The following is a 19,463-nucleotide window of genomic DNA, read 5'->3' as shown; positions in this document are numbered from 1 at the left end:
ACCGGGACCCCTCTCCCCTCCCCGACTCTCCCCCTCCTCCTCTTCCTGCCAAACAACACCATCACCGGCACAGGCAGGTAATGTGTGAGAGAGAAAAGTCACATTAGATTTGTTGTTGTCTTTCTTTACACAACCACCAGATGGCAGCAGTGAGCCCTGTCATATGGTTGATCAATTAAAAGGTTTTATATTCCGCAAAGTTAACTCTTGTGAGCTTTAAGTCGTGTTATAATGTTGTTACCGCATAAAAAAACAGACCTGGAGTTGTGTTTTGTTTTACACATGTTTGAGTAACACTTTATTATTAGTCTGTAACATCTCCAAAGCTCAAAACGCTCTGTTCCACCTTGTGATGTCATGAAGCGGTAGTTTTCAAGTTTGCAGCTACTTTTACCTTTTTGTTCAGTGAAGATAATCAACTCCAGAGGCTGAAATGATCCAAATGATTTTAGAAATGAAGGCGTGCGGAGTTTAAAAACGCAGCGGAGCACTTCCTGTATCACCACTTGATGACATCACAAGGTGGAAGTTTGAGAGAAGAACTCAGCCTGAATCTGCAGGTGTGTTTGCGTATTAAACATGTGTGAATAAAACAAAAAAAAAACACAACTCCAGCTTTGTTTTTGATGAGGAAACAACATAACACAGATCAGAAAACGGCGTATTTTGTGCCCTTTAACGCGACAAAACACTGATAAAAAACTGTAAAAAAACGGTGTGTGTTTTTGTGCAGCAGTTCCGTTTGCTGGAGGAGAGGAAAAGGTTTGAAAAGGACGGCGGATCTCACCTCAGTGACACTTTACCCAGGAAGAAAACGACAGCAGCTGTGAGTCCCCAGTTCACGTGTGCGACGCTGGGGAGGAACTTTCACACGAAGGTACAGACGCACATTTATCTTTACACATCACTGGTTATTCGTCTTGGGGAAAATGTTACGTAATAAACCTCGTAAATGTGTTTCAGTCCCATCAGCCTTTGGTGCAGAGTACAAGCTGCGGCAGCATTTTACCCAGAATCCTCTCCTTATCCAGCAAAGAAAATGAACCTCGTCGCCTACACAAAGGTAAAACACCTGTACCAACTGAGCCACTGTCATTCAAAGAGTGTTTTGCCCACTGATCTGAAGGTTGCCGGTTCGAATCCCGCTTTCGTAACATAAACATCAGTGGTTGAACGGTCAGATCCACAGGTTGAAGGTGCGATTCCGGGCTCCCACAGATGAATAATAATAAGATAATATAAATGAAATGGTTATATTCTATTTAACCATTTCTGTTTCTATTCTATTTAACTTTGCAATTTTATTTTTTATCCAAAATCGCTGAATTTTTTACTTTTACCCTTCAAATACTGAGCAGAGACGTGTGGAGAGGCAGCAGCCATTTGTGCCTCACCATGGACTGACGGTGCTGTAGCTCAACAGTGACACCTGCTGCTTTAAGCGTCTGCGAAAAGGCCCCGGGTGAGGCACATGGTAGCGTCATGGTAGGGGGCGCTCAAGAGCACAGGGATTCTTCTTATCAACTCCTGAGGCAGCAGAACAGCAACAGCAAGCTACAGTTTAGAGTTAACAAGTCAAGTTTAGCAATCCGTTCATTTTTTCTTCTTGTCTGGCTCTACTTTTTTAAAATGAGGAAGATTACATATTAAAGCTTAAGCATTTTTCTAAACTGGACTTTTGGTCGAAGCAGGAGATTATAATTAAAGGGAGAACAACGCCGGAGCTAAAGGGTTTGCTCCAGACGACGGGACGAAAGACTCGCTCTTTTCAAACAGCGGTGCACACAAAAGGCTGTGTGGATGTGTTTTTTTCAGACTATTAGAGCTATTTCATACGGACTTCAGAACTTTTATTTTGAAATTCTTTTTTATTCTGGCCCCAAGTCACTTACTGGGAGAGAAGTTGTCCCGGGGCTGAATTTACTCGCTGACACCTGGTTTACTCTGGAATGTTCTGCCTCCTCACGTCAAAACGGCTTCACTGTGGAGAGTTTTAAGTCTCGTCTTAAGACCCATTTTTACTCTCTGGCTTTTAACTCTGCATGAGCCGTATGGTCCTCTGTGTCTCTGTTGTCTTTTATTGATTTGTTCCTATTGATTTTATTTGCTTGTTTTATTTGATTTTATTGTGGAGCACTTTGGAAACTGCATTTGTTTGTGAAATGTGCTGTATAAATAAAGTGGATTGGAACCTCACCACACGTCACTGGTATAAAACAGATAATCATAAGCTCGCCCCTTGTTCACAGATGTTATTCAAACAGAGAAAGAGTCAATATCATCTTAGACAAACAGGTATATTCAAAAAAAGTAAGACTAGAACCAGTAAAAAACGTCATCGTGCTGTATTTCTGTTCGAGGGGTTAGTGTGTGGAACAACTTTGATGATAAATTAAAAAGCTCCTGCAGAAAAGAAGCATTTAAAAAGAGGTACAGTATAAAACTTTACTTTTTGACAATTACAGGAGTCAGGAATGATTCGTGTGAACTGCTGTGGTTTGTAGTTTTTCTTTTGTTGCATATTGAGTCATTTGTTGTAGAACTGATGCTGCTTTTCTTGGAATTCTTGTGCGTTAATGTTAAATAGAGTTAGGCATTTTAAGTACATTTTAGTTCAGCCTAAACCCTTTGGTCATGACAGATGTTATGTACAACCTTATACAAGTTGAATAATGTTTGATTTTGAATGTAATGACAGAATAAATAAATAAAAAAATTATAAATTAATTTTAAAAAGTAAAAGTACAGATACCGGAGCAAAAAATACTCACGGAAAAGTAAAAGTATCACATGAAACGATCAACTTAAGTAAAAGTATTAAAGTATCTGTTTAAAATGTACTTAAAGAGTAAAAAGTACAAGTTTTTCACGCAGATTTTGAGATTTAATGAGGCTTCAGATGTAGTGTAAAACTGTAAAAAAAAAAAAAAAAAAAAGTCTCAACCTTTTCAGCAGTTCTCAAAAAATACTTTTACTTTTCAGTCCTGTTCCAAGTACAGATACTTCGCTCAAATATAGTGAAGTTAAAGTAAAAAGTATCCGCTTTAAAAATGACTTAAGTAAAGTACAGAAACAGTACAGTACTTTATACCAGGATGGAACGTAACAAAGTAAAAGTAGTAAAGTGATTCCTTGATGTAAAGACGGCCTTGAAAGTGGAAAATCTTTATACAAAAATGTGAATATTTACCCTTTACAATCACAAACTAATCAATGTTCCAATCAAAATGGGTAAAGGGAGAAAAGCGTCTTGTCGTTCCAAGAAAAACCACGCCCCTCTGCGAAGTATTTCACATTCCATCACTATCTTCTCTCTCTAATGACAGTCTAGTGTTGAACTCCCACACAACCCTGTTCACTTATAGTACTAAAGTAACGTGAAGTTCATATGTCCTTTAGTCTTTTAGTGGATAAAAGTGTTAGATTACACCGTGGTAATTTTCTGATTGAATTATAAACTGGTAAAATGCTGCGTGTCCCTTGGTCCCTGATGGTTCTTGATGTTCCTCATTACATGGGTGGGCTTAGAGCGTTGGGCAGATGCTATCGAGCCGTCGGTGTAAAACTGGGTTCTTCCTGTGTATAGATGGGCTCCAAAAGTACTTCTGTGTTTAAACTTCGCATTACACTACTTTTTTTCCCTCTTAACTGAGCATTTCTGGCTTGATTTTCACTGTGGCGGGCGGCTGTGACTTAAAAATCCAACCGAACGAGCAGGATGTTGTCCCTGGAGGTATAACCCAGCGTCGCTCTGTGTTTACAAAAGAACATTTAACTGAAACTACCTCTGCTTCTTCTCATGTTTCTAGGTCAACCTGGCTCCAGAGCTGCTTCTCAGACAAACGTCTACCTCGATAGCTTTGGTTATCACGACCAGGCCTTTGACACAATGAGCGTGGACAGTACGGACTCCATAGAAACCAGTATCTCCGCGTGTTCTCCGGACAATGTCTCCAGGTTCGTACAGTGGAAGTAGATCTGTCACGAAAATCACTATATCGACTTATTATTCAGTATATGAAGCTGGAGCAATATATTTCTGGGGTCGGTATTTATCATGTGGACTTTTTCTTTGCACGACTGGGAATTTTTGGGTTATTTTTTTGCCGATATGATAAGATTTAAGACATAGAGGTTTGAATTAACAACCTCTATGACTCATTACAGATGCAAAAAGTGTTTAATTCTGCTGTTTATTTACTGCAGCTCATAATTTTTAACAATATTGTACATTTAGAATAGTTTTTGTGGTTTAAATTTGCTCTTGCCTTGTTGAGTCAGTGGCGTAAATTATTTTCAATATTATCGTTTATCATCTATATTTACTTCAGTGATATATCGAGCTTCAAAATGTGTTATCGTGACAGGCCTAAGTGCAAGTACGATGTTATTCACCGCTTCTTGTCTTTTGCTTTTACTGTTGAACTTCTTTTCACTGTGGTTCAGTCATTATGAGAAAAAAACATTGTTGTACTACATTTAAATATAGAAGCTTGAAGTGAGACATGGCTCACAGTAACAACAAACCTCTTATTCAGTATTTTTATTACTTTAACCCTCTGGTGCACAGCGGTCACTGCAGTGGACAGCTACTAAAACATAACTTTCTCTTTAATGCATTGGTTTATGTGGTGGAACTGCATATCAGCCTCTAGAGTGCTCTCTGCTGCCACACTCCATTGAGGTCAATTCAGTGGTCAGTCGGTGTAACTGCAAGTAAATGTCCTCTGGTTTTCTTATTCGGGCCTAAACATTGCACCTAAACAGTGTTGAAATTTCCCCCCAAAAAATGTTGAAATGTTTTTCAAAGCATAAAAAGAAACGTGTTTGTATATTTACAATAGAACACAAGTTAATTCATTTTTAAAGGCAGTTCACAATGTTGTTTCATGTCCTGAGAAGAATAAAAACACTTCAGAAAAAAATCTTGATCAAGGCTTTCGTAATTGATGCATCAGAGGGTTAATGTATACTCAGATTATTTTTGAGATAAACTACAATCTTACTCAATTTTTCTCTTGTATTTAGAGTTTAAAAGGCCCATATTAGGCTATTTTATGATCTATGTTTTAATGTTGTTTCCTCGTCAGAAACGTACCATTTCATTCATTCATTTTTTTATTTATTTTTTTATTTGTTTGTTTTTTATTTTATTTATTTATTTTATATATTACAGACAGTACAAACAAAATACATTAGACTTAAGGGAAGACATTTTGACTTAAGGGAAGAACAGAGAAGAACAGGCATCTTTTTTCATATCTTTTTATATTTCTTTTATATTCTTTTTTTTTTTAATTGTATTTCTTAATTGCATCATCTTCTTAATGTAAGTGTGTGTGTTTATGAGTAGGTAAGTAATAAAGCAGAAAAAGAAAACTAAAGAAATGAGAGGGAAAGGGCGGAACATTTAAAAAGAAGAGAAAAATTTAATACTTTTGCGAGGTTCCAAGTTCTTTTTTTTTTTTGCCAGCTTTTTTTAGGGCCAGTACAGCTAAGACCAGAGGGGCCTTCATCCTGTCACACCTTGACCCTGATGTGACAAGATGGAACGTCGCATTTTGAGCTTTGGAGATGTAACAGACTAATAATAAAGTGTTACTCAAACATGTGAATGAAACAAAACACAACTCCAGGTCTGTTTTTGATGGTTTTGATGTTTTGTGGATTAGAGTGGTCCCTCGTTTATCGCGGATTCTAAAAAATAACCTGCAATAGGCGAAATCTGCAAAGTATCAGCTTTATTTTTTACAATTATTCTATACGTTTTTGTCTGTAAAACCCCTCACCACACACTTTATACACTTTTTTCACACAGGCATTAACATTTTCTCACATTTCTCTCTTGTTTAATTAATAATAGTGACTCAAGTGTATTTCACAGTTCCTCTGACCGTGCCACTTTGTCCTGGCTGCTCGTTCTTCAGTTCTGGTCAAATCACTGCTGGACACTGCCTTATATCTGTCTGAAAGGAGTGAGGAATAATCTGTTGCGTTAGTGATGTAGCTATAGCTCCTAATTATTTAATATAAGACATACACTGAACTAAACGTACATGGAGTTAATTAAAAAGGCCTGTGGATAACAGAGGTGTCCCTCCTCTCCCGGTCCCTCCTTTCCTGGTCCGTCCTCGGAGAACAGGCTTTGTGCTCCGGCTCCTGGAGGCTCTTGATTAGTGCTTTCAGGGTCAGGTTACGGAACACTGAAAACCTGAAAACCCGAGTGTGTATCCACGTTTTTCATGCCTCCTGGGGACATAAATCTATCGGCAAAGACGCTAAAACACTCAAATTGACTTGCGGAGGTTATGGTTTGCAAAAGTATGTGTTTTGAGTAGTTCTCTGATTTAGGGATTTGTTATTTGTGCAGTGAACAGGAAGTTAAGAGACGAAATTGAAATAGAGACGCAAACACAACGCACATGTGGCTACGTTGGCTGAGCCCCTGCAGGATCCGGAGAGATTTGAACAGTGGAGGTACATTCAGGGGTCCGGCTCACGTCCGGACTCGAAACATGTGTGCGTTCTTTCATTCTTTTCTTTTTTACGGCTGTTACATCTGTCTGTTGTTCTCCCCCTGTTCTCTCTCTGAATGGTATGGTCTGCAGATAGATTTTTTAGCCCGGGTTTCAAACTGTTTGCAGGCAGACCGCTCAGTTGTCCTGGAATCTCTCTGATCTCAGAATGGCTACAGTTGGATCGTGTTGCACAGGTTTAGAAAGGAGGGGGAAAAGTACCTGGAATTGATTTTTTTTGTGTTTGCGTAGCTGTTTTGTTGATGTTTTGAATTAAGCTACTGTAGAATGAGAATGAGTGCTGTTACTTTTAATCATTTAAGGTAAGAAATTTGATACGTTTGGTTGTTTTTTTTTTGTCTGTAATGTTGTTTTTAGCTGATAAAGTTGTGGTTATCATTGCGTTTGATTTAATAGAGAAGCTATACGTCTTGAAATTCTAGCGAGCGGGCGGCGTCGTGCTCTGATTGGCTCGTCCGCTAATGATCTCTTTCAATTGTTCATTTTTTTTTATTGCCGTGACCCACATTTCGGGTTTGTTTGGACTGGGTTTTAATGTGTACCATTCATCTCAAAAAACGCAGTGACACAATTAAACCAATCTGGATTTCTTTTTCCGTTTTGGCTGCAGATGAAAAGATGTTGCGCGCAGAACGGACGCAGTGCGGGCTGACAAATGAACTCAAAAGTCAAGCAGCTCTTGAAGGGGAAAAAAATGGGAGAGTTGATTGTGGTTTGTGAATGAGACAAAGGAAACATGTTTAGAAGCTGGGAATAGACTTACAGCTCGTTCGACTTTCAAAATGATCCATCTTCAGGACGAAATATTAACGCTCTGCTGGTGTTTTTGATGCAGCGCCAGTACGTCAAACATGGCCAAACTGGAGGAGATGGAGCGAATGCTGAGAGAGGCGCAGGCTGAGAAGAATCGTCTCCTAGAACATAAGGTACGTGCACGATCAAAGGCTCTGATTGAAGGTGCTTTGTGGAACTTTTCTGGCGCGTGCTTCTTTCCGCAGAGATTTTATTGTTTTTTCCTGCGATGTTCTATAGTTAGACACGAAACCTTCAATTTAATTCGAGTTTATTTTTATCGCACATTTAAAACGACTTCAGCTTCGCATAAAAATCTGCAAAAAAACAAATATACAGCCAACACGATACACAGGAACAGAGGAATAAAACGCTAAGATATTCTGTCTAGCTAGTGTTAAATGCCAGGGAGAAGAGGTGAGAGGATGTGACAGGCAGAGGGCGCTGTTCCATAGTCTGGGCGCTGACACAGAAAAGGCTCTGTCACCTCTGGGCACAGACTCGGGGCTCTGGGTGGAGTGTAGCGCTGCAGTAACGCCCTCAGATAAACAGGACTCTTATCTGTCGTGCACCAACAGAAAAGTTACATGCGTCTTTATAGTTGTGTTTTTTATCATTTCTGGTCATTGGGTCAAGTATTTTTTAAATGTTCAAACTGTTTTATGTCATGGTTTCATTAGAATAATTACAGTTTATGTGCGTATGTTAGATCAGTGTGGATGAAGTACTTTTATTACATACATAAAAGTACAAACACAGAGGTCAAAAGTTACTCAAGTAAGAGTAAAAGTACCACATGAATAATAAGTAAGTAATAATAAGTAAAAGTATTTAAGCACCCGTTTAAAAATGTACTTTAAAAGGAAAAACTACCGTATTTTCCAGACTACGAGTTGCACTTTTTTTTTTGTTTTCATAGTTTGGCCGGGGGTGCGACTTATACTCAGATGCGATTTATATTCCACATACAAGTCGCATCTCACCCAGTTTTTTTCTTCATTATTATGCATTTTGTGATTTATAGTCCAGAAAATACTGTAATCCCTCAGTCGTCCAGGTCTGATCCATCGTAGGACAAAAATTCAAATCTGTGAATGAGAAAACGCTGCCTCAGTTCTGGTCAAAGTTCTGGTGGACACTGCCTTGAATTAAAACACCTATAATTGAATAAAAGCTAAATATCGTCTAATAACGTCTAATCCCATATCTGTGTACCGTATTTTCCAGATTACAAGTCGCACTTTTTTTTCTTTTCATAGTTTGGCCGGGTCATATCTGAGTCTATAGTTTCACATCTTCGTTACGGTCACACTGACAACTGTTTTTTCTTCATTATTATGCATTTTTTGACATTACTCCGGAGCGATGAGTCTGGAAAACACGCTGAAACTATTTCACACAAGTGCTGTTAATTTGTCAAAGCGTAAATGTAGCAATATTGATTAAAAATTAGACATATTTTGACTAACAGTAACAATACAAATCTGTGTTTTAATGTTTATTTTGAGTTTTATGTATTTATTTTTGTTTGCTCAAAACTGAAGCTTGAACTCGAAAACTTTAGTCAGGATTTTACCGCAAACATTATAAAAATAACCTCTCAAATAATATGAAAAGTACTTTTTACTTTTCAGTCCAGCTCCAAAATGTACTGGAGTAGAAAGTACAGATATTGCTCTCAAATGTAGTGAAGTAAAAGTAAAAGTATCCCCTGTAAAACGTACTTATGTAGAATTTTTTTTTTTTTTGTTTTTTTTACTTAAGTACAGCTCTTTACAACTTGTACTTTGTTACTTTCCACCTCTAATGCTCCATCAGTGGTTCTCAAACTCAACTTTTATTTGATTTTAACAAACGACTTCAGTAAAATCAATCTGAAGTAACTGCAGTATAAAAAATACTATAACTCGAGCTGATATGTGTAACTTCAGTGATTACTTAAATGTTAGCTCTTTAAAAACTCTGCGAAATGCTTAAACATAATCAAATAAAAACGTCCTGTAACAAACGTCGTAGCACAGTACCGTAATTATCTGATGTGTCTAAAAGGAGCGAGAAATGGAAATTCGAAAGCAGGCGCTGGACGAGGAGCGGAGGAGGAGGGAGGAGCTGGAGAAAAGGCTTCAGGAGGAGACCAGCCGACGACAGAAACTCATCGACCGAGAAGTGAAGCTCCGAGAGAAGCAGAGAGCACAGGTAGAATACGTTATAATACATTTTCCACTAGAACACACACCTGGAAAGTTTGGACGAGCGTCGTACATGTCGGATTTATTCATGAGCTGACCTTAAACGGTTCACATGAAAGAAGCATGTTTATGTCGTTTACATATGTTAAGACTTTCTTGGAAGAAGGCGTTGTTTTCAGTGTCCTGCTGTATGGTTTTAATCACTCTCCCCTGACAGTTCATCATATTTTGGATTTTCAAACTTGGCCAGAGAAGAAAGAATGTTATTTTTTAGCGTTTTAGCGAGTGTCTGTGTGAATGTGTGCGTGGTTCCTCGATGTAAAGCGCTTGGAGAGTCTTGAAGGTGGAAAAGCGCTGTATAAAAAAACGTGACCGTTAAAATGTAGGTGCAGTTGTCCCTCGCTATATCGCGGTTCACCTTTCGCGGCCTCGTTTCGCAGATTTTTGCCTCGTGTTCTGCGTCCTGATTGGCTAAGGGACTGGAAAGTGTTAGCATAGGCCAGGAACTCATTTAGCCCAAGGTTGAGAGGCTTTAAAATGCAGTTAGCCTTCACTGAGCTAAATGCTAGGTACAAATGAGAGCGCACCGTGGCCTGTACAACAATGCTGTAAACATGTGTAGTGTTGCTAATTAAACTGGGTGCATTGCTGGGTTTTATTTTGATTTGAGTACAGTGCAATTTTGGGAACTTTACACATGCCTATCTGTTATATTCAGAGTTTTGTCACAGTTAATGCAGTTTTTTAGCTAAATTTACATAAATGTTGGATCGCAGTGTGACTCTGAAGTGCTGTACGTTTGCGATTTGTTTTCTCCCCGACAAAACCCACAACGTCGATGAAACGTTCTGCACCGACAAAGACGCCTACGAAGGTTTGAACTTTGAGAGAGTTTAAACGAGAGAGAAATGTGAGAAAATGTTAACGCCTGTGTTAGAAAAGTGTATAAAGTGTGTGGTGAGGGGTTTTACAGACAAAAAACATATAGAATAACGTTCTGCACCGACAAAGACGCCTGCGGTCGCTCCCAAAAAGGTCGAGGAAGATGCTAATCGTTGCAGAAAAAGTTGGACTTCTGGACACACTGAAGGAAGGTAGAAGTTCCGCGGCTGTAGGGGGCGCCATTACGGAATAAATGGATCTTCAAGGAGGAAAATAACGTGGTTTTGTTCTATAAAACTGTACTTATTTTTAAAAATCTACGAAGGTTTGAACTTTGAGAGAGTTTAAACGCGAGAGAAATGTGAGAAAATGTTAACGCCTGTGTGAGAAAAGTGTATAAAGTGTGTGGTGAGGGGTTTTACAGACAAAAACATATAGAATAACTAAAAAATAAAGCTGATACTTCACGGATTTCGCCTGTTGTGGGTTATTTTTAGAACGTAACTCCCGCGATAAACGGGGAGCTACTGTACCTAATTTTTACTGCGTTGAAATGTGAAAAACTAGCTCATTTTAAACAGTTTGCAGTTAATGCTCACTTACCTTATGCATTCTGAGCTTCCTAACTATTCACCCCAATGAGTTTATAAGCACTTTTCACCGCTCGAAGACCAAAGAGGAGTTTTACCACGAAGGTAAACGAGAGAAATGTGAGAAAATGTTAACGCCTGTGTGAGAAAAGTGTATAAAGTGTGTGGTGAGGGGTTTTACAGCAAAAAACATAGAGAATAACTGTAAAAAATAAAGCTGATACTTCGCAGATTTCGCTTAACATTTAAAAACAATTGTTCTATTCCCAGTCTCGGCCTCTGACTCGGTACCTGCCTGTGCGAAAGGACGACTTCGACCTGCGTTCACACATCGAGTCTGCAGGACATCACGCTGACACCTGCTTCCACTTGTCGCTGTCGGAGAAAACCTGCCGGGGTTACCTGATCAAGATGGGAGGCAAGATCAAAACATGGAAGAAACGCTGGTTTGTGTTTGACCGCAACCGCCGCACCCTCTCCTACTATTCAGGTAACAGATGGTTTAAATGTGTATCTAACTGCTGCTTTCAGTGGTGGAAGAAGTACTCCATTTTGTTAAGTAAAAGTATCACACTAAAACATCTACCGTATTTTCCGCACTTCAATGAATGGCCTATTTTAAAACAGTTTTCATATATAGGGCGCACCGCATTATAAGGTGCATAGAATATAAACTACTGTAGTAGCTGGGGTTGTGTTATGCATCCACGAGATGGAGCTGCACTAAAGGGAAAGTCAACAAAACAGTCAGATAAGTCAGTCAAACTTTATTAAAAAAACGTTCTGAAAACTTTGGTCAGTCACAAAACAAGCTAATGCATCACAATATAGTAACTCTCGAAATAGTGCAACACAATAACAATAACTCAACGTTGTTCAAACGTTAATGTCTATAGTCACAGTCTCTCCCAGCCTTGTTTAGTTGTAAACACGTGAAAGAAACACGTAAAGCCTCACTTTTTCAGTTCAGTCCTCATTCACGAATCCGTCGAATTCTTCCTCTTCAGTGTCTGAGTTGAACAGTTGGTCGAGCTCATTCAAAGTGCCCGATTCCGTCTCATCAAAATCGCCATTATCCGTGTCACTGCTGTTGTCTGGCAGTTCAGTGACAATTCCTGCCTTCGTGAAAGCTCGGACCACAGTTGAGACTGATATATCAGCCCAGGCATCTGCAATCCATTGGCAGATTGTGGCTCATGTCGCCCGCCGCTGTCTCCCCATCTCCCCGTTATTACCGCCATTACTTTGGCAACGCCTCCTGACTACAGGTGTCATAATTGACCAATATTGATCCATATATAAGGCGCACTGTGGGTTTTTGAGAAAATTAAAGGCTTTTAGGTGCGCCTTATAGTGCGGAAAATACGGTACTTAAATAAACATTATCTGTGTAATCCCTCAGTCGTCCAGGTCTGACCCATGGCAAAAGAAAAATAAACTCTGTCAACTGGACAAAACAACAATGAGAACTAAGGAAAACAACAGGGCTAACCAGGATGTAAATAGGTGTGAAATCACTCATTAGGGGCTTGAATGACTATGCTGAGTAGACAGATATAAGGCAGTGTCCAGCAGTAATCTGACCAGAACTGACCACTTGGATGAGAAGCAAAACGTCTTCAGTCCTGCAACGTTTTGTCCAGTTGAGAGTTTATTTTTCTTTTGCTATTAAGTAAAAGTATTAAAGTACCTGTTTAAAAATGTACTTAAAGAGTAAAAAGCTGAAGTATTTCACGCAGATTTTGAGTCTTGTAAAGCGTCAAATGCGGTGATTTTGATGAAGATTTTGGCAGAATTTTGTTGAACAGAAACAAGTCAATCAATCGTTTTTATTTTATTTGTATATTTTTGTTTTGCTCAAATTATGAACGTGTTAAAAATAAACCCTCAGCCTTTTCAGAAGGTCTCGAACAATAATGAAAGAAATACTTTTACTTTTCAGTTTGGTGAAGTAGAAAAGTACAGATACTGCTCTCAAATGTAGTAAAGTAAAAAGTATCAACGGTAAAATTGACTTAAGTATAGATTTTAGGTAGGCCTGTCTGTACTTTACTACTTTTACTACTTTTTTTACATTCCACCACTGACTACCACTACTACTACTACTACTACTACTTCTACTACTGTACACATTTTTGTTGTATTTACAGATAAACATGAAGCTAAGCTAAAGGGTGTCATTTACTTTCAAGCGATTGAAGAAGTTTATTACGACCACTTAAAGAATGCACATAAGGTGAGTTTGAAAAATAACTGCACTGTTTCCTTTTTAGAGCCTTTATTTCACTTATAGACATTTTGTCCGTGCTCCTTTATCCAGACATTTTACCGAAAAGTGACCAGTACAAACCTAAATGGCGACATACTTTGTTTTTCTAATTTATCTGAAACATCATGCTTGCATCAGTTTTTTGTTCATGTTATTTTGATAGTCATTTTGTATTTTATTTCAAGCTTATGACAGAATATATGGCTTTTTGTCTGATTTTACAATATTTACACATTTAATGCAGGAAATAATACAAATCTACCCTATTTATCTTATACTGTAAGTGCAAAAATAAAGAAGAAAAGCAAATTTGGCTTGTATTGCCTGCACACACATACAAACGCACACATATTAATGCTTAGATACACAATTAGACCTCTGTTTAAAGTTTAAATGTGTTTTTTGTGGATTTAAAGTTACGTAAATATCCTTTTTCTCATCATTTTACTTTATTTTTTCCCCACAGAGCCCAAACCCATCGCTCACCTTCAGCGTAAAGACTCATGACAGAGTGTACTACATGGTGGCGCCGTCTCCGGAGGCGATGAGGATCTGGATGGACGTGATCGTCACTGGAGCTGAAGGCTACACACAGTTTATGGTCTGAACAAGTGCTACTGAAGTACTGGACAAGACATTTATGATTTTTATTTAAAACACGATGACTAATGTAATGAGAATAATGGAGCTCAGCAGTGACAGTTCAGGTTCTGGAAGTCAAATTTCCATTCATTTTTCTCATAGACTACGCTACAGCTACGAGCTAACCATGGATCTATTAAAATAACTAACCAGCCACATGCTAATACTGGATCCATTAAAATAACGAATCAGCTTTGTGCTAACCAGCTACGAGCTAACCATGGATCTATTAAAATAACTAACCAGCTACACGCTAACCAGCCACATGCTAATACTGGATCCATTAAAATAACTATCCAGCTACATGCTAATACTGATCCATTAAAATAACTAATCAGCTTTGTGCTAACCAGCTACGAGCTAACCATGGATCTATTAAAATAACTAACCAGCTAAAATAACTAATCAGCTATGTGCTAACCAGCTACGAGCTAACCATCGATCTATTAAAATAACTAACCAGCTACATGCTAACCAGCTACATGCTAATACTGATCCATTAAAATAACTAATCAGCTTTGTGCTAACCAGCTACGAGCTAACCATCGATCTATTAAAATAACTAACCAGCTACATGCTAACCAGCTACATGCTAATACTGGATCTATTAAAATAACTAATCAGCTTTGTGCTAACCAGCTACGAGCTAACTATCGATCTATTAAAATAACTAACCAGCTGCGCGCTAACCATGGATCTATTAAAGTAGTTAACTAGTTACGAGCCACGCGCTAACCATGCATCCATTATCTTCCGCTTATCCGGGGCCGGGTCGCGGGGGCAGCAGTCTAAGCAGGGGCTCCCAGACTTCCTTCACCCCAGACACATCCACCCTGCGGAGGAAACCTATTTTGGCCGCTTGTATCTGCGATCTTGTCCTTTCGGTCATTACTCAGAGCAGAGGGGCTAACCAGTCACGCGCTAAAAATGGATCTATTAAAATAACTACTCAGCTATGCGCTAACCATGGAGCTATTAAAATAACTAACCAGTTGCCAGCTACTAGCCAGCTATGTGTTAACCATGGATCTATTAAAGTAGCTAACCAGTTACTAGCTACGTGCTAACCAGCCACGCGCTAAACATGGAGCTATTAAAATAAACAATCAGTTACGAGCTACTAACCAGCCATGCCCAAACTATGGATTTATTAAAGTAGCTAACCAATTACCAGCTACTAACCAGCTGTATGCTAACAAATTTTCGTAACGTGGTTGTTTTAATTCCAAATAGGCTGTTTAAAATGCAAGATTCAGCTAAATGTTTTAATAACTTTGCCGTTTATAGTTTCAGAAACAGACTTTAAATAAAATAATAGGTCTTGTCATCATAGTTATTATTATTATTATTATTATTATTAGTTTATTAATAGGGACAATGTGACAATAGTTGTTACCACAAAGCGGATTATTTTTATTTTTTTTATTTATTTATTTTTTTGTAAAGTCTATGAGAAAAATGTGACGTTTATTTCCAAAACCTCGCGGTCGCTGTTGAGCTCCACAATGAACTAGTTCTTCAGTTTTGAAGCGCTGACGACTTCAGTCATCTTGGAGAAATGATGATGTAATTTCAGTGGATCGTTTAGGTTAATTTAAACGGCTTGTGCCTTAAGGTTATCAGAGCATTTAAATCAAGTATTATCCATTACTGTAAAAACTTGTATTTGTTTATTTCAAATATTAACCAGTTTTACAAGCCGTCACTTTGATTAATCATGTGTTTGTGATTAATCAAACGTGTCTTTTGTCCATATGTGTCTATAACTATCCAAGTGGACTATTCTGTTTATAGATTAATCTGCTGCTTTACGTTGTGGTATTATGTACAACTTTTTAACTTTATTTTAACTTAATGGTGCTAGCTTGTTCAAACACGTACGCTTCAGGAGAGCCTCCCACCTTATGATGTCACACAGTGCAGTGAGTCATTATAGGGCTGGATTTGGATGAGCTTTATCACTTTTACACATTTCTTTTTCACTTTAACGCAGCACTGTTCACTATTCTTCACAGGTCGGTGTTAAAATATGCAACTGTATAAACACATACATAGGGCTGGGTACAGTGTGATATTTTTCGATACCAGAACCTTAACGATTCTTGCTTTTCGATGCTGGTTCTTGGATGTCTTTTTCCAGCACCTGTATTTTTTGGATTTTGGCCAATATTATAAAAAAAAAAAAAAACACTTTTCAATCCTTCAGTTACGTTATAACTATGTTCATTCATGTTTTAAAGCCTATATGACATTCAGTTATATCTCCAAACAAATGCGCATCAAGTGAACCAGAGCGCACAGCTGATCCTCACGTGGACTCACTTACATTTCACTTTTTTGTTTCTGCCTGTACTGCATTTTAAGTCTTTGTTTTGATAAATTACTCTACTCTTTTACTGCACGGTTACCTGGGTAGAGGAGGCGGATGATGGCGAGCTTTACGCGCACTCGTTTGGATGCATCTTTACGCACACTCGCTCCACACTGGACGTTTACTACACCATATTTATTTAAGAATCACGCTGTTACTGGAACAGAGGAAGCGGGGATGTTGGTGGAGTTTTGATTCATGTTGTCTTTTTGGCTCCATAACTACCCGGACTCGTTTGACTGCATCTTTACGCGCACTCGTTTGGATGCATCTTTACGCATGTGCGCCCCACACGTGACGCATGTGCGTAAAGATGCATCATTTATTTGTGAATCACGCTGTTACTGGAACTGAAGAAGGGGAGATTTTGGTGGAGTTTTGGTTCATATTATGTTTTTGGCTCCATATTTACCCGGACTCTCTTGGATGCATCTTTACGCGCACTCGTTTGGATGCATCTTTACGCACGCACACTCGCTCCACACTGGACGTTTACTACGCCACATTTATTTTTGAATTACGCTTTTACAGGAAACAGAGGAAGAGAGGATTTTGGTGGAGTTTTGGTTCATATTCATCTTTTGGACTCCATAACTACCCGGACTCGTTTGACTGCATCTTTACGCACACGCGCTCCACACTGGACGTTTACTACACCACATTTATTGGTGAATTACGCTGTTACTGAGGCCGGGGAGGAGGCGCTTTGGTTCATATTATCTGTTAAAACGTGAGTGCTGTTTGGGCAGAGACCAGTCGTGCACCTTGACGCGGGCATTTCAAACCAAGGAAGCGAAAGTTGGCACCGAACGAACGTGAGTTTTTTGGTGCTGGTACTTGGACCCGAGTTTGCGTGCCCAGCCCTACAGTCATTGGTTTATTGGTGGTTTATTGATGGTTTATTGATGGTTTATTGGTGGTTTATTGTTAGAGAGTGGACAAATGGTACACAGACTTAGTATTTTGAGGTGCTACATTTCATTGCTTTGCCTTGGCCGACACTAAACACTGCAGAAGTGCCTTAAAGTGACTTGCAATAATTTCTTTGTAGCAGTTATTTGCATTACACTAAACTGTTGACCAAAGTTTTCTATTTTCTGTACATTTTGTTATTTCACATCTGAGCATTACATGTGTTGTTTGTATACATTTTAGATGAGAATATAATGGGATTTTTCAAAAAAGGACGATGCAGTGACATTTGGCGAAGGCTTTACTTTGTTATAGTCTATTCATACTTTTTACTTTATACTGTCCCTTCTGTATTTATGACTGTAGTAATGCATGTTTTATTTTATATAAATAAAATGTAGCTTATACTTTTTAAATTGTCTTTGTTTGTGTCATGTTTTTATATTGAAGAATCCAATATAAGGCCAGTAGATGTTACATGTATATGATGCTAAAGGAACTAGGGCGCCACCAAGCGGAACAAGTTTGAATCATTGAAGCCGTGATTTTTTTTTTTTATTTTAGTCCATTTTATTTTATTTTAGTGTATTTTATTTTATTTTAGTCTAATTTATTTTATTTTAGTCTATTTTATTTTATTTTAGTCTATTTTATTGTATTTTAGTCTATTTTATTGTATTTTAGTCTATTTTATTTTAGACTTTTTTATTTTATTTTTATTTTAGACTATTTTATTTTATTTTAGTCTATTTTATTTTATTTTTATTTATTTATTTTTTATTTATTTTTTGGTCTATTTAACTAAAATAAGTGGTCATTCAATTCACATACATTCAATACTCGCCTGTGTATTTTCTCAACAATCATATGTGAGTTTGTTTACTTTGTGTCGTATCAAAGAAAAATGTGACGCATCTAGAATTTAGGCCCGGGGAAATCAACATCAGCAGATAAATAGTTACTGTAAAGGAAATTTAAATATTGTGAGATTATTTTACCTTTTCAAAGTCACTTGGTCTAAACTAAAACTGATTTGGTTTGGTCATCAAAGGCAGAAAACTTTTCATCTAAATCCTTTTGTTTCCTTTTGATTTCTAATCTTAAATTGCTAATCTTCTCATGATATCAGCGCAGGCCAGTACTATTTGTAAAGTATGTGCTGATAAATGCAATGAGAACAAACAGTTAGTTTTCAGATCTCTTTCCTTTGACTTGTATCACACTTTGTATTGTTTTAACTCCACATGCTCCATCCTGAGGTGATCCAGCTCATGAATATCTCCAGGAGCTCGTCTGACCACACCTCAGTCGCACGGTCACATCTTTACTTTGAAATGTGTGTCCCCTGGTTCATCTCAAACTATATAAACTTAGTGATTTCCATCATTCGGGGTCTGACATTAGGGGGAGATGCTGTCGGACCTATAAACTCTTTGTCTTTGTCTTATTTCCACAGCTTTACTCTCCAAACCTCCAGCTAAAATGCAACCAGATGAATCATTTGCATTTGCTTAAAGGGCCCATGTTACTCTATTTTCATCACAAACAGACCTGGAGTTGTGTTTTGTTTTTTTGTTTTGTTTCATTCGCACATATTTAACCCACAAACCCTGCAGATTTATCCTGAGTTCAGCCACTCTGCTCCACCTTGTGACGTCATGTAGTAAAACAGGAAGTGCTCCACTGTGTTTTTAAACTCCACACACCTTCATTTCTAGAATCATTTGGATCATTTCAGCCTGTGGAATTGCCCATTTTTACTGAAACGAAAGCTAAAACGTAGCTGTTAACTTGAAAACTATACACCGCTTCATGACATCACAAGGTGGACCGGAGCGTTTTTGAGCTTTGGAGATGCACACAGCCTTAAAAATCCAGAGTTATTCAAACATGTGTGAATGAAACGCAACACAACACAACTCCAGGGGCTGTTTTTGATGATGTAACGGCATTATAACATGTCTAAAAGCTCACAAGAGTCCATTTGTGTGATACAGGACCTTTAAAGGCCTGCGCAAACGCTGTGGGGGTCTTTGTGGTTGGGCTATTTATAGAAAAATGCTATTCTTGGGCAAACCAGTCCAGTGTTTGTTTCTCCTGCGCCTGTGTCTTTAAGGTTTCAGCTGTAATTTGATCGCTATGGGGCAGAGAGATGAGATGGGGGAGACTGCACCCACCACCTCAAAAAAAAAAAAAAAAAAAAAAAAAAATCAACACCCTCAACCCCTTTCCCTCTCTCTCTTCCTCCCTCCCTCTCTCTTTCTTTCTCTCTTTCCCTCC

General features: G+C 38.3%; 1 protein-coding gene across 4 annotated transcripts in view; it reads left to right on the top strand.

The window, feature by feature from the left end:
* The window catches only part of phldb2b (pleckstrin homology-like domain, family B, member 2b), a 66,416-nt gene extending 48,895 nt beyond the window's left edge, over positions 1 to 17,521 (top strand). For 3 of the 4 annotated variants that reach the window (XM_055230224.1, XM_055230222.1, XM_055230225.1), the window contains 8 exons: positions 734 to 877; positions 964 to 1,063; positions 3,810 to 3,957; positions 7,372 to 7,462; positions 9,378 to 9,524; positions 11,260 to 11,479; positions 13,140 to 13,225; positions 13,725 to 17,521. In XM_055230224.1, the coding sequence (XP_055086199.1) occupies positions 734 to 877; positions 964 to 1,063; positions 3,810 to 3,957; positions 7,372 to 7,462; positions 9,378 to 9,524; positions 11,260 to 11,479; positions 13,140 to 13,225; positions 13,725 to 13,865 (1,077 nt within the window). In that variant the 3' untranslated portion in view covers positions 13,866 to 17,521. The remainder of the gene's footprint in view (positions 1 to 733; positions 878 to 963; positions 1,064 to 3,809; positions 3,958 to 7,371; positions 7,463 to 9,377; positions 9,525 to 11,259; positions 11,480 to 13,139; positions 13,226 to 13,724) is intronic. The other variant, XM_055230223.1, reaches the window with a different exon arrangement.
* The last annotated feature ends 1,942 nt before the right edge of the window (positions 17,522 to 19,463 follow it).

This window comes from Periophthalmus magnuspinnatus, chromosome 20 (assembly GCF_009829125.3).
Source record: "Periophthalmus magnuspinnatus isolate fPerMag1 chromosome 20, fPerMag1.2.pri, whole genome shotgun sequence".
Taxonomy (NCBI): domain Eukaryota; kingdom Metazoa; phylum Chordata; class Actinopteri; order Gobiiformes; family Gobiidae; genus Periophthalmus; species Periophthalmus magnuspinnatus.
The sequence above is the reverse complement of the archived record's forward strand: the minus strand, read 5'-3'. Positions and strand labels throughout refer to the sequence as shown.